The 21,563-nt window shown below is 44.5% G+C and overlaps 1 protein-coding gene across 11 annotated transcripts in view; it reads right to left on the bottom strand.

The window, feature by feature from the left end:
- Positions 1-21,563, bottom strand: part of sws (patatin like phospholipase domain containing sws) — a 281,522-nt gene that overhangs the window by 98,922 nt on the left and 161,037 nt on the right. For all 11 annotated transcript variants that reach the window (XM_070522534.1, XM_070522554.1, XM_070522558.1 and 8 more), the window contains exons 21-23: positions 21,330-21,393; positions 21,003-21,171; positions 13,025-13,207 (exon numbers count right to left, since the gene is read on the bottom strand). In XM_070522534.1, coding sequence (XP_070378635.1) covers positions 13,025-13,207; positions 21,003-21,171; positions 21,330-21,393 — 416 coding nt within the window. The remainder of the gene's footprint in view (positions 1-13,024; positions 13,208-21,002; positions 21,172-21,329; positions 21,394-21,563) is intronic.

Genomic DNA, 21,563 nt, shown 5'->3' with positions numbered 1-21,563 from the left:
GCGACTCTATCAGTGATCGAGACAGGCAGTCAGCATCCGCATGTCGTTTCCCCGACTTGTACATGACAGTCATGTCAAACTCTTGCAGCATTAGGCTCCAACACGCCAGTCGTCCAGAAGGATCTTGAATGTTTGTCAACCAACAGAGTGAATGGTGGTCGCTGATAACTGTGAAGTGGCGGCCATACAAATATGGGCGAAATTTTATGACCGTCCATACCACGGCGAGGCATTCTTTCTCAGTTGTGGAGTAATTAGCCTTTGTGCGTGAGAGTTTTCTACTTGCGTAGACAAGCACTCTTTCTGTGTTCTCCTGCTGCTGCACAGGAGCAGCTCCAAAGCCAACATTGCTGGCATCAGTGTGGAGCAATGCAGGAGTGGTCTCATCAAAGTGAGCAAGCACTGGAGGTGTCTGGAGACGTTGCTGTCAGTCATTGAATGCACCTTGCTCTTCGTTGCCCCATACAAAAGCAATGTCATCTCTCGTGAGGCAAGTTAACGGCGACGCAATGCGAGCAAAATTTGCAATAAACCACCGGTAATTGTCACAGAGGTCGAGGAAGTGCCTGACAGCCTTTTTATCATATGGTACGGGAAACTGTGCAACGGTGGCAATTTTTTCAGGATCCGGGCGGACACTGGCATGGCTGACGATGTGACCAAGAAACTGGAGTTCCACAAAGCCAAAGCGGCACTTTTCCAGTTTTAGGGCGAGGCCAGCGGACTGAATGGACTGCAGAACCGCTTCAAGCCGTTCAAGGTGTTCTTCAAACGTTGCGCAGAACACGATGACGTCATCAAGGTGCACCAAGCAGGTTTTTCACTTCAGGCCTGAAAGCACAGTGTCCACGAGGTGCTGGAACATAGCAGGGGCAAAGCACAAGCCTAAAGGCAAGACCTTAAATTCATATAGGCCCTCTGGCGTCACAAAAGCAGTTTTTTCATGGTCTCTCGGGTCTACCCCGATTTGCCAATATCCGCTTTTTAAGTCCATCGAAGAGAAGTATTGTGCGTGTTGAAACCTGTCGAGTGAATCGTCTATACGGGGAAGCGTGTACACACTTTTCTTTGTCACCTGATTTAGTTTTCGGTAGTCCACACAGAAATGCAAGCTGCCGCCTTTTTTCTTGACTAGAACTACAGGAGATGCCCAGGGACTCATTGATGGTTGGATCACGTCGTCTCCAAGCATTTTTTTCACTTGTTGTTGTATGGCTTCACATTCTCTGGGAGCAACACAATAAGGATTTTGGTGAATTGGTCTTGCCATATCCTCTGTAATTATTTGGTGTTTTGTAAGAGGCATCCAACCGATGCTGGCCGTCGACACAAAGCAGTGGTTAAAATTGGCCTGTAGCGTAAGAACCCGTTCTCGTTCGTGTGGAGACAAAGCAGTGCTGACGTGAAGTCAGGAGCTCAGTCTTGCGCAGGCACTTCTTCAAGTAGGGAACAGCAGATGCAAACATCCGCAACACCATCAAAATAAGCTATAGCCATGCCCTGTGGAAGGTGCCGTCGGTCTGTGCTAAAATTAGTTAGCAACAGGTTCGTGCACCCGTCGGTGACATTTACAATTCCTTGTGCTACCGAGATACTATGAATGAACAACAATGCGGTTATTTGGTCGGCAACTCCTTCGCAATGAAACGGTACGTCACATGCTACCGAAACAAGGGTACATGATAGAGGTGGGATGACAACGTCGTCTTCTCTTAGACGAAAGGAGTGGTGTTGTGCGATAAGCAATGGACTAAACCAGGGCTCTTATAAAATGTTACCAAGTGGTCCGGGATGTTAATTACAGCGCCATATTCTTTTAGGAAATCCATTCCAATAATCAAATCCTTACAGCACACAGGAAGAACAATTAAAGCGGCCATGAAAGAAGAATCCCCAATGTTAATTCTAGAAGTACATTTTCCAGTAGGCATCAGTAGTTGGCCGCCTGCCATCCTAATATGAGGTCCCGTCCATGGCGTCTTTACTTTATTCAGGCGGAGGACGAGTTCCTGGCTCATTATAGAGAAGTCGGCACCAGTGTCGACTAACACTGTTACCGGCTCAATGTCGGCACTCACAATTTCTTTGGTGTTTATTGGCTTCCCAGCGTTCTGCAGCAGGAGTGTTGGGAGGCTTTTTACTGTCTTGTGGCGGGCCTGCAACCTTACCCCCAGAGGTCGCCACCTTTAGTTCCCCCGGCGTGGGCTGGGCGACCTTCTTCCTAGGAGGTCAGCAAAAGTATGTCCAGTAGGTGAAGCCATCTGTCGTGGAGGGGTTGGAGAGCTCAACCGACAACCAAATCGGACCTCTCATTGGGCACGAATTCATCATTCGGCTGCGCTATTGGAGGTCCCTGAAAAGCAGCACTTTCGCGGCGTAGCATGGAGTCGTCATTTGCACGTCAACCATAGGACCACGGACGAAGAGGTCGAAATGTTGTGTCGCGATGCCAGCAATGACGCGAAATATGGCCGGCGCCTCTGCAGTGAAAACAGAGTGGCCGCCTATCGACGGTCCGCCATACATCGGTTCTCCGAAATTGCAGCCATCCCGTAGCGTCGTTTTGCGCCATTGACCAAGGCACGGCGAACGACGGCTGGTGGTTTGACTACAGCGGCATAATGGGTGTGTGCCTCGAAGCCTCGTCTTGCGGCCGCGACCAAGAAGCGCCTGTCGGAGGCTGGCGGTACGGCGGTATGGTTCTTACGGGTGGTAGACATCTGTTTGTTTGTTTGTTTATTTATACTGTCAGTCCAAGGATGAACCATTACAGGAGTGGATATAAATACAACACATATACAAAATATCGGTACATGTTGAACAAAGAACAATACAATAGCAGTATCTGTAAAAAGTGACATGCAGTGATCAAAGACAAAAAAAACTCGTAATATGCGCATCAGAAACAAATGCTATGAGGCAGTCATATCCGGAAAAATAAGATTCTCTAAACCAGCAGTAAAAGCACTGACAGAGGAACATGTGACAAGTGGATTGGGTAATTTGTTCCATTCCTTGATTGCCCTAGGAAAGAAACTATACTTGAATATATCATTCCGTGTAACTGGCGGGTGTATGTATAAACTGTGCTTGTGTCTGGAGCGTTGATCTGGTGAAATTATACAGAAATCAGTGAAATTAAGTTTAACCTGGTTATGAACAATTAGGTAGAAAAATTTCAGCCGGTCAAACTTAGTCCTTAGTTCTAAAGCGGAGAGGTTTGCACGTCTGCATAGTTCTGTAGGAGAGTGCACGCGCCGATACTTATTAAATATGAATCTGGAGGCGAGTCGTTGAACTCTGTCCAATTTATGACGGTTGGTTACAGTGTGTGGGTCCCATACAATGTTGGCGTATTCAATAATTGGCCTTACTAATACTTTATATGCCAAGCTTTTCACTTCAGGAGTTGCGCTATACAGTCTTCGCCTGAGACCCCATAAGACTTTATTTGCTCTGCTACATACCTGATTGATATGCGCATTCCATCTCAAATCTTGAGTAAATATTAGTCCTAGATATTTATATTCTGTTACTCTTTTAAGTTCCAGTGGACCTATGCTGTATTTGTACCACAAAGGCACCTTCTTTCTTGTTATGGTCATACAAACTGATTTTACTGGGTTCAGTGACATTTGCCATTCATTACACCATTTTAATATTCTTTGTAAATTGTTATTAAGTTCTAACTGGTCACTTAAAGATCCGATCCTATTGTATATGACGCAGTCGTCTGCAAACAACCTTAGTGGAACAGTTATATCGGAAGGCAAATCATTAATAAATATAAGAAATAAAAGGGGACCCAGGACACTGCCTTGGGGTACTCCAGACAAAACTGGTTTGGGCATGGATTTAATTTTGTTTATTTCAACATACTGCTCACGAGACTGAAGGTAGGATTTAAGCCACTTAGTAATATTTGGATTTCTAAATATTTCATTTGTTTTTAAGAGGAGTTTAGGATGTGATACTTTGTCGAACGCTTTGGCGAAGTCTAAAAAAATTAGGTCGACCTGTCCTCGGCAATTTAAAGTTTGTGAAAGATCGTGAACGGTTTGAACAAGCTGCGTTATTGTAGACAACCTCTTGCGAAAACCATGTTGTGCTGGTGATAATAACTCGTAAGCTTCCAGGTAATTTGACAGATGTTTACAAACTATATGCTCAAGTAGCTTGGAGCAGGTACTCGTAAGAGAAATAGGCCTGTAGTTTCCTACCTCAGATGTGCTCCCACTTTTGTGAACTGGAATTATTTTAGCTTGCTTCCAGGCTGTAGGAAATGTTCCCTGGGTGAGTGAAGATTGAAAGACTATGGTAAGATATTTAGCAACCCATGGAGCATACCTATATAGGAACTCATTCGGGATGCCATCGGGGCCGGGGGATTTCTTAATGTTAATGCGCAGAAGAAGGTTCAGGACTCCTGCCTCGTTGATGAGAAGGTCAGATGCTGAAGGGCGGTCAGAGGTGTCACGAAAGTACGGAAGTGTGCCATCATCATTGGTGAACACGGAGGAAAAAAAGGAATTGAAATTTTCTGTACGTTCTTGGTTAATCCTTTCATCCTCGTCTTTGTGTTGTTTTTTAGAAGGGTTCACATATCTCCAAAATTTAGTAGGTGCGTTATGAAGGAAATTTTTCAGTGTTACATTAAAGAATCTCTCCTTGGATTCCTTAATCAGACGGTTTAAGTCGAGCTTCATGTTATGAAGCAAAGTCTTGTTTTGGGTGCTAGGATCTCGACAACAAGCTTTTCGTTTCCTTTTTATCCTCCGATTGACATGTATTATTTCCCTTGTAATCCATGGGTTATTTCGTTTACATTTTTTGACGCCTATAGGGATAAATCGCGTAATGCAATGCATCGTAACCTTGAAAAAAAAGTCCCAGAGATCGTCAGTGCCACCATTGGATTCATAAACAGACACAAAGTTATCAAACGACCTTTCAAGGTAATCCAAGACACTAACATCATCAGCTGCTTGAAAGTTTAGATATTGGATGCTTGAATCCTGGTGCAAAGGGTACGATGACATGTTCATGGACAGAATAACCATTTTGTGGTCAGATAGCCCTTCATCAACAAGACAGTCAATCACATGCGGTGTCAAAGCAGACAGCATCTGACAGCAGCGGCGCAACTCATGGGACGCTGGTGGTCTTGAATATCGGCCGCTGGGAACTCCTGCCTGATTTCGTCATGCACTACTTCGGCAATTGAGGCTACGGGTTTATCCAATGCTGGTGTCAGAATCCTTTGCACTTCCTCTCTGACGAGCTCTCTGATGAATTCATGCAAGGGGTTCTGACACTCAGCAGTCCCTGTGGCAGCATTGATTGTGGTGCTGGTGGACAGTCGATCATACTGCCTGCACTGTTGATGAAGGGCCCGCTCAATAGCCATAGCCTCTTTGATAAAGCCAGCGACGGTGACTGGTGGACTCTGCACAAGCCCCACGAACAACTGCTCTTTTACACCTCTCGCATGAGGTAGCACAACTTCCTATCTTCAATCATATTGGGGTAGGCTCTACGAAAGAGGCTGGCCATGTCCTCGGCGAACATTGTGACCGACTCATCAGGTTGTTGCACCCGTAGCTCCATCATTTGCTTGGCACATTTGCGTCGGTCGGCACTTGCAAAAGTATTCGTGATCTTCTGCCAAAAGTCATTTCATGTTGTTAGGCTAGCTTCACTGTTCTCGTACCAAGTACGGCCACTGTCACCAAGGACGAAATAGACGTGGGAGAGTTTTTGCTGCTCAGTCCACTGGTTAATCTGCGCAACGTGTTCATACTTGTCAAGCCAGTCTTCAATGTCTTCGAAGACTGCACCGTGATAGTGATCGGGAACCAGCGGATGCAGGACAGTTGCCTGTTGTGGACTGGGAAACTGGCTGCTTTGGGGTGCTTGCGGTGGGCTGGTTTCAGCCATTGCGAGATGTGTGGAGCTCCTAGGGAGACATGGTTGATGAGGAAAGAACTCCGGGGCAAGGTCTAGCAGTCGACGACTAAAGCGATGTACGGGTGTCCTAACTGGTGACAATGCGTCCAGGCTAGTTGAACGACTCCCAGAAGGACTCTGGAGCATCAGGCGAGGTCAGTACCCAGCACCTCCACCAGTGTCGCAGTACAACGTTGACAGAAGACAGGGAGACGTTCCTCAAGAATAACAGAACAACCTGTTCAAAAACAAACGGAACAGAGGCACACCTTCTTCGTCCTCACCCAATCTCTCTGACCTACCAGACGGAGCCCGTTAATGCCCCCATCGTTGTTGTCATCTGCATAGAATACAAGTGTCAATGTGTCGCTCTCTTTGCTTTGTCTGGTCGAGTGTGAATAAACGAAAATGCTCCTTCCTTGAATGTGAGCGCGTGATAAATTTAAGATGGTTGCTTGCATGAAACCAACCGTTTACTAGAAGGCGGCTTTTTTGACTCCTAATATAAACAAAGCGTGGACTCGGAAGATGACGGCTTGTCCAAAGAAGCAACTTCAACCACACCGAATTCTGACCCTTATACGGTGGTACCATTGCAGAAGCTTGCACATCAACATGGAACTAGGTAGGAGATAGAAAACGAAGATAGGAATGTGAGAACCATACCAATAGTACATTTGCCATTATCCAGGTCATTTGTTCCCTTCACATAATCAAAAATAATCTGTTGTCTTCGTTTTATCATCATCATCAGCAGCAGCAGCAGCAGCAGCAGTAACAGCAGCCAGTTTTATGTCCACTGCAGGATGAAGGCGTTTCCCTGCGATCTCCAATTACCCCTGTCCTGCACCAAACGATTTCAACTAGCGCCCGCGAATTTCCTAATTTCATCGCTCCACCTTGTCTTCTGCTGTACTCGACTGCGTTTGCCTTCTCTTGGTATCCATTCTGTAACCCTAATGGTCCAACGATTATCTAACCGGCGCATTACATCACCTGCCCAGCTACATTTTTTTTCTCTTGATATCAATTAGAATATCGTCTATACCTATTTGCTCTCTGATTCAAACTGCTCTATTTCTGTCTCATAAAGGGACACTAAAGGCAAATACTAAGTCAAGCTAAAGTGAGAGATTAGTGCTCGAGAATCTCTAAAGCGTCAATATTATTGCGAACAGAGCCTTAATAATCGAGAAATCGAGGTAAATGCAGGAAATGATTAGAGACCCCCGGGACATTCAAGCATTTGCCCGATGACGAAAGCACTCCTCATTTAAATTCTGTCAATAGTACTCAACTACTTAATGTAAAAAACATCCTCGTATTGTATTATTGTGTAGTTCCATCTCATGCTTAGAAAAAGGAACTCATTTAAATTACCGTTGACAGCAACGTGGGCAGTCAAAAGGTTTCGTTTTCGTTCGGTTTTGCGCCGCCCACGCTTTTGCGTTCCGGTACTTTCCTGATCGCGTAGTGCTGCAGTGGTTTTATTGGCTCGCGAAGCTAACAGGAATCCAACTTTCATTTGATGTCGTGGGATGCCCGAACGGTCTAAGCCACCACCGCTCTTTCTTGGCTTGGTGCCGCCATCTGTCAGGTACCGTTTTACTCACCGACGGCAGCAAAGGGGGCGGGGGGTGATGGCATATGCAATGTCACCACTCCCTCGGTTGGGTGGCTGGAGATTTCAATTTCGAAAAAGGTATTCGGACCCTTCAGATACAATTTTGTCGTAAACTAAGTCTTTTCTTGGCACGAAACAAGCGTTGCGATGTTTGTGGAATGGTATTTAAACAGTCTACGTCAACTTAGCATTTCCCTTTAGTGCCCCTTTAACGTTATGCCTAGCAATCTTCGTTCCATTGCTCTTTGAGCGGTCCTTAACTTGTTCTCAAGCTTCTTTGTCAGTCTCCAAATCTCTGCCCCATATGTCAGGACTGGTAAAATGAACCGATTGTGCACCTTCCTTTCAATGATAATGGTAAGCTTCCAGTCAGGAGCTGACAATGTCTGCCGCACGCGATCCAACCAATTTTTATTCTTCTATGAATTTCCTTCTCATGATCAGGGTTCTCTGTGATTATTTGACCTAGGTAAACGTACCCCTTCACAGAATCTAGAGGCTGACTGGCGATCTTGAACTCTTGTTCCTTTGCCCGGCTGTTCATCATTATCATTGTCTTCTTCATATCAATGTTACACTCCACTCTTACACTCTCTGTTAAGGTCCTCAATCATTCGTTGTAATTCGTCTGCAGTTGCTGAATAGAACAATGTCATCTGCACAGTGAAGGTTTCCGAGATATTCACCGTCAATCCTTACTCCTAAGCCTTCCCAGTTTAATAGCTTGAATACTTCTTCCAAGCACGCAGTGATTAGCATTGCAGAGATTGTGTCTCCCTGTCTGACCCCTTTCTTTATAGGTATCTTCCTGCTTTTCTTGTGTAGAATTAAGGTAGCTGTGGAATCTCTGTAGATATTTTTCAAGGTATTTACGTAAGCGTTCTGGTACTCCTTGATGACGTAATGCCTCTGTGACTGCTGGTATCTCTACTGAATCAAATGCCTTTTCACAATCTATGAAAGCCAAACAGAGAGGCTCATTGTACTCCGCAGATTTCTCTATAACCTGATTAATGACATGGATGTGATCCATTGTTGAGTATCCCTTCCTGAAGCCAGCCTGTTCCCTTGGTTGACTCAAGTCCAGTGTTGCCCTTATTGTATTGGAGATAATTTTGGTACATATTTTATATAATACTGGGAGTAAGCTAATAGGCCTATAATTTTTCGATTCTTTACCGTCTCCCTTTCTGTGGATTAGTTTAATGTTTGCATTCTTCCAGTTTTCTGGGACCCTTGCAGTCGATAGACGCTTCGTATAAAGAGCCGCCAGTTTTCCAAGCAGTATGTCTCCTCCATCTTTGATTAAATCGACTGTTATTCCATCTTCTCCTGCCGCTCTTCCTCGTTTCATGTCTTGCAAGGCCCTTCTCACCTCATTGTTATTTATAGGAGGAGTTTCTGTATCCTGTTCATTACTGTTTCTAATTGAGGTATCCTGACTCCTCTGGGTGGTGTACAGGTCAGTACAGAATTCTCCCGCTTCTTTTACTATATCTTTGAGATTGCTGATGATATTACCCTGCTTATCTTTCAGTGCACACATCTTGGTTTGTCCTATGCCAAGTTTCTTTCTCACTGATTTCAGGCTGCGTCCATTTTTTACGGCTTCTTCAGTCTTTCTCATTCTTCCTCAGTCTTTCTCGAATATCACTTATTTTCACTTGGTTGATCAGTTTTAACAGTTCCGCGAATTCTATCTTATCTCTTGAGTCGGACACTTTCATTCTTTCTTGTTTCTTCATTAGGTCCTTTGTTACTTAGGAGAGCTTGCCTACTGGTTGCCTTGGTCCCTTGCCGCCCACTTCAGTTGCTGCCTCTGAAGCCAGCCTAGTTACGGTTTCATTCATTAGCTCTATGTCACCATCATCTTTGTTCTAAGGCTGCATATTTGTTTGCAAGTACCAGCCTGAATTTGCCTGCTTTTACCCTTACTGCACCTTTAGATTGACCAGCTTTTTGACCAATTTTGCTCTTCCTCTCTTCATATTGAGCTGAATCCTAGCCCTCACTAACCTATGATCACTGCACTTTACTCTACCTGTCACTTCTACATCCTAGAAAGTCAGCGTGAGGCATGCCTTTAGAGTCAGTTTAAGTCCATTTAGTATATCTGAAATGCCTCAAAATATGCTTGAATTATCCGTGGTATATGGGTTTTGATGATCACGGCAGGTGGCATGGCATAGTATTTCTCAATGGTTCTAACATTGTGGTTTCGGAGTCTCCCATATGCAAGTGGCCATGAACACGGCTAGATGCACAATATATTTTCAGCGGAATTGAACAGCACTTAAAAGTAGTGTGGAAAAAAAAGAGAAGAAATTTGAAAATGAAAAAACTTTCAGCGCTTACTGCGAATTCACTAGTTGTGTCTGGAGGGAGGTAGATCAAGCAGTTCACGGTCTCGGCTGTCTGTCTCATGCATTGGAGAAGTCTTTCTGAACGAGACCGCACTGGTAATAATAATACCTCAAAAAAGAATGTGACACTGGGGGTGCATTGCCTATGAAGAAGACCCAACACTGAAAAAACCTGATCCTCGTGCAGGTGCTCAATTAAATAACTGCGTGCTTGCTCCCCTCCCGTCCCTTTAACCCTTGCTCGCGTGGGAAGATAGCACTCCTCAAGCCATCACCCTTCTCGTATAGCCCTCGCACGCTTTCACTCGCTCTCAAAGCATACATCACGCAGGGCATGATAAGGTCTTATCACACTTGGACTTAATAGTGAAGGTTACATTTTTTTGCTTTGGTGGTCACTCTTTGATGCGCGGTGTGCGATTTTAGAGGTGCGTTCGCAAGCAGCCACTTGCAATTAAAACATTTGACCATCTGTGCCCACGGAAGTTTCCATTTATTGTCTTGGAATTCCATCGCAGTGGCAGTGAAATGAAAAAAGCGCATTTAAAGAAGTTTCGTTATATTGCGGTTCTAAATACATGGTGTTCTATGGACAAGTTATAAAAAGTTAAATACTTCATTATATCGAGAATTTTGTGCTGAAGTTCGCTAATCAATGTTTAACTGTATATTATGAATATTGAAAAAAAAAGACTTAAATTGTGGGGACGCTTGACTCCCACACGTCCCTTGATGTTGTTTCCCCCGCAAGGCTCTCGCATTTCCTGTAATCCAGCTTGCTCGCTTAGCTGGGCGCTGGCAGTGGTCAGTGTAGTTGCAGACTAGTGCGAGAGATGGCGCGAGTGTTGCGCTGCTAACGCCACTTAATGGCGGGGTTAGTCAGCCACAAACGGAAATAGCTTGTTTGGCTTGGGGTCGCTGGACTGCACAGACGTTTCGTGCGTGCGCCGACACACTTTACGGGACTTTCCAGAGAAAGGCTTTGGAGCGGGGCACTGGGATGGATGAACTCGATTGTTCAAACCATCAACGCCGTTCACATGACTGTACACGCAAACAATTAGGCCTCGTTGTCCAGCATAGGCGCGAACATACTCGCTCGCTATCCTGTCACGGTGAGTCGAACTTCCTCGATTCGTCAGTGCCCATTGGCATGTTCTGTTGGTTGTGATTCAGCTAGCTGGCATTGGTGTAGTAAAGGTGCAATAAATGCCCTTGTAATTGTTCACACTACTGTATTGTCCTTCCATTGTCCCAAGAGCAGATTTGAGAACCTACAAAATATAATTTTTTCTCATTTCTAAACAAGGCCAAATATTTACGTGGCCATTTATTTGGTAAAAAATTACTTATCTGCCACAGCATGTTCCCAACTGGATGGCCAGTGAACTGAGAAGCTCATGAATAACAAACAACTGCTTTCAGTTATATGGCACATTGTAACAAAACAGTAATAGAACAAGAAAACAACACCTCAACAGATACATGAAATGTGCTGCTTGTTGAAGGACATAAGTGTAATACCATAGCACTGCAAGTTGGTTTAGAGGGGTGAAAGGACAGTGAGACTGGAAAATAATAATTTGATTTGTTTAAATTTAGACTACAAATTCATAAGTTGCCTAAGAGCGTGGCATTCTTATATGATATAATCTGAAATTATTCATCAGGAGTTATCTGTCTCATGTATTCACTCAGATACTGCTGCCTCTGCACAACAACCTCGGCTTTGTCCTAGCAGAATCAATTAGAGCAGTCACCACTTGCTATCGGCCTGCCTCCCTTCAAGCTCCAGTAACTGCTCTTATTCCTTATATTTAAAGAGAAATGAATACAGTACACTTTCATTAATTTGACTCCAGTTAATTCAATTTTTCCATTGATTATGTCCTGGTCAGAGGTCCTGGTCGGCCCTCACACATTTATATGGGCCCAAACTTTTGTTATTTCTATCCTGAAATTGGCCTTCACCAGAAAATTTCAGGCTTGACTGGGAAGAACCCAATAAGTAGTCAACCTAATTGTGACCCAAACAGCGGCAGCATCAGTGTTCACAGTGCTCAGAGGTCAGTGAAAGCATTGAGGACACGTTTTCTCCCACCAAAAATGCATTTTTGGCGTACCTTTGACCGATTTCAAAGTGAAAACTACAGTTCACAATGACTACTATTCTTCTGATTCTAATGTGCACTTTTTTCCATGAAAACGGGTCTGTAAATTGCCTGCACATTGCAGTTTATATGAAACTGAACCCATCTTTGCAGCATTAGAAATAGCCTACAGTCAGATCAAGCATTATCGTCACTGCAAGCACAAGATAGCAGCAGGAGTTATCACATCGAGTAATGATGACAGTGCAGCGTTATCAAACTTCAATTACAAAGGCTCATTTTAAAATATAACTTACTTTATGTGCTTATGTGGTGGTAACAGTCATATCACAAGTTTTCGGCATTCAGTATACTTGCAAGCATCACAGGACGAGCGCATGAAGTGCTGAGTCTAGGTGTACGCAACTATGCCATTCATGACTGTTGCGGAGTTCAAGAAACAAATTAGTAAACACAGTGAACTGCATGGAGGATAAAATGTTGTAGACTCCGAGCATAACGATAAAAGGCTGTTTGATATCTACAACAAAGGACTTAAGTGCAGATAAATATACATTTATGAAGGCAAACTACAGCTTTCATTTTATTTGTGATCAGCGGACTTTAAGGCATACTAATTTTTTTTTTTATAAAACCTAGCATGCGTTAGAATTGAGTGCACTGTGTTTTGTAGCATGAGCACATAAAAACTAAGTGCGCATTCGATTCAGAGGCGAGTTAAAATTGCTGCCAAAATGGTGTTGTGTTAGGATGTTTTTGATGCCTGTTCTTATTTGAGCAGCCAGATAATTTGATCAATTTGGTTGGTCCCGTATAATCGAATTAATTGAAGTTGACTGTATTCAACAATTTCGAATAACGAATTCTCAAATCAAATAACCAAGACTACTCGATTCATATTCAATTTCGAGTATTTGCTATTTCCCATGCATCTAGCTATTTCCTATGCCAACATTGTAAACATATTGGCTGGTGCTTACAATTCGAGAAGGTGAGTGGCGCATGAACATGCGTTTAGGGCATCGAATGTGATGGTGAGAGGAACACCAGGAGCGCATGTTTAGCCAGGCCACTGTATTGCGTGGCTTGTCTGCACCATCCCTGTGCAGGAGAACAAGCTCTTTCTGGGTCCGCTGTGCTATGTTTTCTGCCTGCTTCTCCAGCTGTAAAAAGAAATGAGAACGTAAATAATGTATGTAGTAAATAGTGATTTTGCACAATTAAACTACAAGCATCACTGAGACTAAATATGATGTTTGATGACCAAGGGAAGTTATGCAAAAGTACTTTGTGCCATATAAAAAAGTACTGGTAGTGATTCTTTCACACATTACTTACCCAAGCTTTAAAAGACAAAAGACCACATTAGGAAGGGATCCATCAGCTTGTTTTGAGGTTAAAGAATGCAATTTTTTGTCAGCAGAGTTCCGAGAAGAGGTTACACACACCAATGGCAAATGCTATCTATAATGCAAAGCAGGTGGAGGATAAGCACGGGTGAAAAACACCTTGCAGCTAAACATTCACAGTTAGGAACCAAGGAATAGTTTTATACCACTCACACTAAAGTAATTGTCCTAACTGTGCATCTTATGAGCCACTAAACAGTAATAGAACCACCTGATAATGAGGTTGTAATGCAAGCTCTGAGACCCATTCAAATTTCAAGTGAGAAGTCAAGAAATCCACGAAATGCACTAACAAGGCACATTTCTGTCTCAGAAAAATCAGACATTTAATTCAGTCATGGAAACTGTAGAGGTGTTGTTAGATATGGAGCTGGTTCCTGAGGCTACTTCGAGTTCCCCAAACCGCTTCGAGTGGCAGCACAGCTAATTGAGGAATGCGGAAGCAGGAAAGCGCATTCCAGAGAAGCGGCCGAGCAAACAAGTTTAAGGCAACAAGTTCGTGCGTCGCCGGGATTAGAAGGGGGCCTGGGACAATGGAGCGCAATCGACCCCCTTCGTCTTTGAAGAAGGCATTTGCCACCACTGCGGAGCCGAGTCACCGGGAGCAGGTGGGCATCCGACAATGAAGCAGGTGCACGGGCGCCCCCCCCGCTCCTTCTCCAGCCTACAAGTGGATTGCCAGTCTGCGAGGCAAGACAGCAGAGAGCCCCGCCAGGTGTGACACCACGACACGGGCGCCTACCATTGGCTGCAAGTGGCGTCATCGGAGTGGACTCTCCCATTGGTCAAACATGACGTGACTTGCAGTGCTCGAAGGGCTTATAAGAAGCCTTCCAGAGAGACCTGGCATGCTGGGACATGCCCTGATTCCCTGATTCACCTCTCTCGAACTTCTTGCCGCGGGCCGCAGCGTCCGAGTTGCTGCCGGCCCGTAATGACTGTACGACTGTTAATCGACGCTCACGTACCCTGTATATAATGTAGAATAAATCCCTCTCAAGTTTTGGGTTCTCATCCGCGAAGTCCGTCCTCCAACCCCTACATCTGGTTGGCAGCGGTAGGATCGCCTCCGAATACATCAGCTGGTGGCAGCGCTACGAATCAACCTTCGTCGAGAGAGATCGTAAAGAACCGGGAAGAGCGAAGAAGAGAGAGCCTTCGTCGAAAGAGGTCCGAAGAGACTGGGAGTATCGAAGAAGGAGCGAGCCTTCGACCCAGGGAGTCCGGAAGGAACCGGCAACAGCGGACGAACGAACCGGATGGCAGGGTGCTGCAACCGTAAGTGAGCGCGTGGTTTTTTTCCTTATGATTCGCCAGACTCAAAGGTTGTGTGTTCAATTTTGATAGTTCTGGGAATCGGGAATTTGTTGCATTGTGTGTTTGCACAAATTAATTAAGGAAAACAGTTTTAACCACCTGTCGGGGCAGCTGCCATGGATCTTAGAAGGTTGACGAGGTTAGACTTGTTGTTGGTGTGCGACGATTTGGGAGTTGAGGCGGACGAACGGATGGAAACGCCAGCTATCATAAAGGCGATTAATGATAGTGGCAATGATCACAAAAGCATTGAGCTTGCTTGGGAAGTGATACAGGAGCCACGGGAACGAGAGCGTCGTGTACGTTTGCGGGCGCGTCGTGAACTTAGGAGTGAGCTTAAGCGTGAAGAACGCGAGAATGAACGGAAGCAGGAGCTTCAAGAACTTACTCTTAGGTGTCAGCGTCACGAACGTGAGAAGGCACGCGAACGTGAGAATCAACGTAAGCTTGAGCAAGAGGAAAAGTATGAGAGAGAGAAGGCAGCACTGATCAAAGAGATACAATATTGTGATCAGTTATTGGCACAGAGACAACGGCTGTCTGAGAATTCTGTAGGAAGTACAGAGCGAAAGAATGAGCAAGTGTCTAGCGGATTTTCGCCAGAAGCTGACGAGAAGAGTAGTGCCTGTGAGATTAGCTGCAGATTCATAAGTGAAGGGAAAAGGCTAGCTGCTAACGATGCCTTAGTGGCAACAGAGGCCGGTAAAGGCCGCAGTGAGAGCGACGAGGTGCTGTGCCAACAGATGACTGTAGAGACAGCTAGGCCAGCTGCGAACAAATTGGCACAGTTACCGCGTGTGTGCGTCGCTGGTAATGTTAGCGAGGTTGCTAGCGGAGAAAAGGGTACTTCTGTCCCGACAGAAGCGAGCACCCATGTCAGGCCAGAGGTGCGTGCAGAAGTGAAGTGCGAGCTGGACGATGCAGCTGAGAATAGTTCTCGGGGTGGCGAGCTCCGTAGCTCACGAGAGAACAACTGCATTGTCCAGGGATCGGTGCGGCTCTCCGCCAGTTTAGGTAGCCTAGAGAGGGATGATTCAGTTATTAATCATTCAGACTGTGCGCGTGAGACAGCGATCGAGACCGACGGACTGTGTGTCGATGCACAGCGTGAGCTGGGCAATGCAGTAGAGGGCAGTTCGCAAGAGTGCGAGTTGCATATCTCGAGTAAAGCCTGCTGCATTGTGCCAGAGTCGGTTGGGCTGTCCGCCAGTCGAGGCAAAGTGAGAGTAGATTTAAATGTAAATCACTCAGACTGCGCGGGTAAGAGGCCGATCCGGGCCGACGAAATGTGTACCGGCCAGCACGAGGCACGAGAAGGCGACATGAAGGCTAGTGCAAAGAGAAAGCGCCTTAAAAAGAAGCGCGGTAAAAACCGAAAGTCGGTAATTAATGTAGCGCCGCCAAAGATGGCGAGAAACCCAAAAGGGCAGGGCGCGAGGAAGAAGGTGCGGTCGTCTAGGACGATGTTGACGCATCCAAAATGGTCGAGCCACCGGTCAAAGGGGGACCGCGAAGAATGTTCTGCGCGGACGCGGACAAAGGGCACGGGGCAGTTAAGCTCCTCGTCGTTCCGTAGTTCTTTTTATAGCTCAGCGTGCAGTTCGAAGAAACGCAAGGTGGCAGGACGAGACCAGGTGGGGAGTAGCGACGCGGTCAATCGAGTTCGTGTTGAAAGCGGGGCGGGGGGACGCAAATTGGCAGTAGACCGTAACGTCTTGGGGGAGCTGATAGTTAGTCAGCCCTTTTGTTGTCTCTCGGCAGCCAGAGTAGCTTTCAAGCCGCGACCACCGCGAGGACGGCTCAGAGTATGAGTCAGACATAAGCGTTTGAAAAGGGAGGCCAAGAGAGCTTCCGTAGAAGTAAAACGTGTTGTTTTGTATTTTATTTTTGAGCATCGCAAAGTTTTCGCGATTTGAGACTAGGATTTCTTTCAATGTGTAAGGTTTGAGCTTTGTTTATGTTTTCGTTTGAGAAAGCTCCGAGATTTGAAAGATGCGTTTTATGTAAACATGTAGTCTCGCGAGATGCTCATTAATAAGTAGATAGGCTTTTTTTTGTGTGTGTGCGAGTAACCTGAAGGTCAAGGTTATCGTCGAAAGGCCTATGGTAAAGCGCGTGTGTTATTTAACCTTTTCTTTTTAAGTGTTTTTGAATTTACTAAGGTTAAGCGCGTAGATTTTCAGTGAGTGCATGATTTGCACGGCGAAGCGTTCTTAGTTCCATTTGCGCGTGTCCTGTGTGGACGGAAGGAAGCAGACTTTATGACTGGGTTGCTAGTGTGTGTGTGAGGGCAGCCGTATTCTGACTTCTCTGATAAGTATGCGTGGAACGAGTTATTAAGACGCATTATTTTAAGGGTTCTGCGGAGTGTGTAAGTCCCGCGAGTTTAATTGTTCGTTTATGTCACGTGTCCTGTAGGACTTTCAGGAAAGAAACGTGAGTAAGCGTGAATGAAAAGTTTGCCTACAATGCAAGTACGCGTTCTGTTTAGTGACCACAAGGCTGGTGCACTTGTGATTACGTACTTGTGAGGTTGACCAGATTGTTCAGTGGCACCATTACGTGCAATAAGTACGCCACTGCGATAGATTGGAAACATGCTGTTCGTGTAGTTAGGCCACTTAAGTTATGTTCGGCTGTTTTCATTTGTTGTTTGCATCGTCGACGACCCTTTTGTTTTGCAACAACAATAGTACTCTGGTCTTGTCGGCAATCGAGGAGAAATGGATAGCTGTTTGGAAGGGTGGTTGGAACTGTTGTCGAAATTGGGGAAATAAAAGATCAGGGTTGATTTTGACTCAGTAATAGTCTGGCGAGTCAGGGGTGAAGAGCCTGCGCTTACGCGTGGTGCAGCGCTGTGCTGTTTTGTTTGTTTGACGTCTGTTCTCCAGGGCCAAGGATCCCGAAGTTCGTCAAATGAGGCTCGACCCCAGTACCCTGCAGCTTCTTTCAGCGTTCCTCCTGGCCAGCGAATTGAGTTCACCGGCCATTCAGAACAACCGGGGCGAGGACGAGCTGTTAGATATGGAGCTGGTTCCTGAGGCTACTTCGAGTTCCCCAAACCGCTTCGAGTGGCAGCACAGCTAATTGAGGAATGCGGAAGCAGGAAAGCGCATTCCAGAGAAGCGGCCGAGCAAACAAGTTTAAGGCAACAAGTTCGTGCGTCGCCGGGATTAGAAGGGGGCCTGGGACAATGGAGCGCAATCGACCCCCTTCGTCTTTGAAGAAGGCATTTGTCACCACTGCGGAGCCGAGTCACCGGGAGCAGGTGGGCATCCGACAATGAAGCAGGTGCACGGGCGCCCCCCCCGCTCCTTCTCCAGCCTACAAGTGGATTGCCAGTCTGCGAGGCAAGACAGCAGAGAGCCCCGCCAGGTGTGACACCACGACACGGGCGCCTACCATTGGCTGCAAGTGGCGTCATCGGAGTGGACTCTCCCATTGGTCAAACATGACGTGACTTGCAGTGCTCGAAGGGCTTATAAGAAGCCTTCCAGAGAGACCTGGCATGCTGGGACATGCCCTGATTCCCTGATTCACCTCTCTCGAACTTCTTGCCGCGGGCCGCAGCGTCCGAGTTGCTGCCGGCCCGTAATGACTGTACGACTGTTAATCGACGCTCACGTACCCTGTATATAATGTAGAATAAATCCCTCTCAAGTTTTGGGTTCTCATCCCGAAGCCCGTCCTTCAACCCCTACAGTGTCAAACTGACTAGCTAAATTAATTTTCCAGCATACTAGTGATAACAGCACTTGTCTTCTATTTAACCTGCCTCACAAAATGTGGGCCCTGCAAAATCACTTTACTATAGCAATTCAGTCAAAAGGTACAAAGCCAAATGGTACTACACCATTTACATTACACACTGCAACATTGTTTATACACATAACAGTACACAATATCGCCATCATATTACCTTGAAATTAAATAGCCCCTAAAATAAAGCACACAAACTCATCAAACCCAAAACATGTGTGGAAGGAAATCAACAGAAACTGCTTGGCCATTACCATTAACCTACTCAAAACATGTATATGAAACACTAACTAGAACACCTTTTAGACATAATTACTTGAAGACTGATGTGCCATCTATGTGCAGCTAAACGAGAAGAAAGGGTGTTAACCGAGGGGCCCGATTTTTATTAGTCATATCATAAGCCAACAAACACTGACACCAAGGACAACATAGGGGAAATTACTTGTGCTTATTAATAAATGAAATAAAGAAACGATTCCATTAATTTATTGCTTCTTTATTTCTTTTTTAAGCACAAGTAATTTCCCCTATGCTGTCCTTGGTGTCAGTGTTTGTCGGCTTCCTATGTGCAGCTAGTTTCCTAAGCATGGTGCTGTCGCAAATTTACATGCTGGAACCTGAATCATCCTACTGCGATGAACACAAGCAAGCCTGGAAATGCAACAATACATTCTAGCCAAATATAACTTCTTTTCATTTTAATATACATTTACACTATACAATTTCTGTGCTGTCCTTCATTTGGTTTAGTGTCCATTTCTTTCGCTAATTTGCCAGAGAAAGGTGAAGAGAGATAATGTACCCCAGACAGCTTTATAACTTCAATACCACAGGCCATCTTGATAAAAAGAAGAAAGAAAGCTCCAAGTTTCATTCTGAAAGCGACACCTAAAAAAGAAAAGCTGTGGACATACAACCATTGCAAGTCTAATCCATAATACACATGTCACACACAACATTGAAGCACATGCTTGGCTCTGCTTTTACACATTACTGCAATGGCTCCAAAATGCCTGGCCTAAACTGTGCTACAGCTGCATATAAATGCACTAATCACAAATGATTAAAATAAGTAAACTGCTCAGATTGGTTTTGTATTGCTTAGGCTACTGTCCCGATGCAGCAACTTATTATTTAGCTAGAATTGCGCAGTTTTTGTTCACTTCACACAAAACATTCCTCGTAATTTTCGGAAAAACAGCTTAAAACAGCATAAAAATTAGAATTACGAGATCAAACTAGTGTTGGCTGCAACATCATTGTCACTGCTTTATCAGATGATGGCTTAGCTTTTTTTATTTTTTATTTTTTTGCAGGTCAGCGAGCATTAGACCTAGAGACTTGCATTAGATCACTTTGCCAAAGATCAATACTCTACCTTTTTATCATCATGTGCTTAATTATCACTCACATGAACAACATTTTTTTTAAAGATATAAGTATATCTTTAAAGTTCTGTTCAATTTTATTCAACACTCCTGTGTCTGGCAATAAATATTTTTTTTAGCGAAATAAAACTCGTTAATAAATATGGTATGCCTGAAAAGCAGATTAATTCTGATTTGCTTTCATGTATTGTGTAAAATTTTGGATGCAATAGCATTTTGGAAAAAAAAAATTAGTGTAACCTACAAAAAACACCCATTTCCCCATGGTAGGGAAAGAGCTGAAAGTTGAAAAAATATCTGCACCCACCTCAACTTAGCCCATTTCTTGCACATGATACAGTTTTTATTTTATTACAAGTGGATGTATCAGATTTGGGCAAGCATTTATCTACACATTTCTGGTTAAAATGCTGTTAGCAGCAGTAAACAGTGTTTTGCAATGCAGTACAGCTGAAATGTTTGAAGAATGTTTAAGATCAATATTATAAAATAACTTTTTTACCGAAATGGTTTCATGTTAAACATATGCTGTATTTAAATATTTTTTTTTGCTTTAGGGTATTATGGTGGGAAATATTTATTTTTTGTTACTCCAGGACTTCAGGTTTTCAACTTGTAAGTTATTGTACTTGCATGCCTTTTTGAGAGATTTTTTGTTCTTACAGCAGTTTTCTTGGTCCCAAATATGCTTGTATTATCTCAAGCCTGAGGTGTATATGAGTGTTGTTTTAAAGTTTTAATTTTAGTTTTAACTACATAGGGCTGCACTGTGTAATGTTCAAAGAGCTCCGATTAGTTGAATTTTGAAGCTTTATGTGTAAGTATTGTAAACCCACCCTGTAACAGCCTGGCAACCAATGCTGTCATAAGTAAAAGAAAAATTTAAAAAGCACTTTTAGCAGTCACAAAACACTTTTTCTTTCCCGTGTTAGCTTATAATTTTTTGCATGCAGCACGTGTCAGACACAAGACTGCATCAAAATGGGAGCACTTTACAGACTCATTTTGCTGCAGTTTTGGGTCAAGTGCTGCCAGATTTTGGCACAATGCTTTATGTTCCTTCTCTGGTACTTTGACCGCACCTGCCCAACAAGCGGTTCCTGATCTGCAAGGGCCACAATGAGTATGCAGTCTGCCTGCCGGATACAGCGTTGCGTCCATGAGCTCATCTGGCTGTCACACTGGTACAGAAGCACTCTGTTGCGGTCCTCCTGCTGACCCAACCAGTTGCACAGGCGGTACTCATTGGCTCTGCACAAACATAACCACTTACTGCACCACCTACCCAAATACCATGGCACAAACTTTGCAGCAAAGTTCAGATCATCACTATCATCCACTAAAAAATAAAGTGCCAAAAGCTTGTCAAATACTGGAGCACTACACTAAGGCCATTCAAAAGTGCTTACGTGTCAAGTGCAGAAGCCCCAAGTTGCTTCTTGATGTAATCGGAAGTCAGCCGAAACACTGGTCCTGTAGCAATATTAAAGAGAAAATAAAGGACGATTTCACAGAGGTCTTACAATTTTTCAGACTAAGGTACTGCTCTCCAGTTTTGATCCAACAAAGTAACTTGTAAAGTTGTAATACCTACAACTATGCAAAACAAGCACAAAGAGCAGAGGCCTTTTTCAGGTTAAATT

The sequence above is a fragment of the Dermacentor albipictus genome, chromosome 1 (assembly GCF_038994185.2).
Source record: "Dermacentor albipictus isolate Rhodes 1998 colony chromosome 1, USDA_Dalb.pri_finalv2, whole genome shotgun sequence".
NCBI lineage: Eukaryota > Metazoa > Arthropoda > Arachnida > Ixodida > Ixodidae > Dermacentor > Dermacentor albipictus.
Note: the sequence above shows the minus strand (reverse complement) of the source record. Positions and strands in the feature narration are given on the sequence as shown.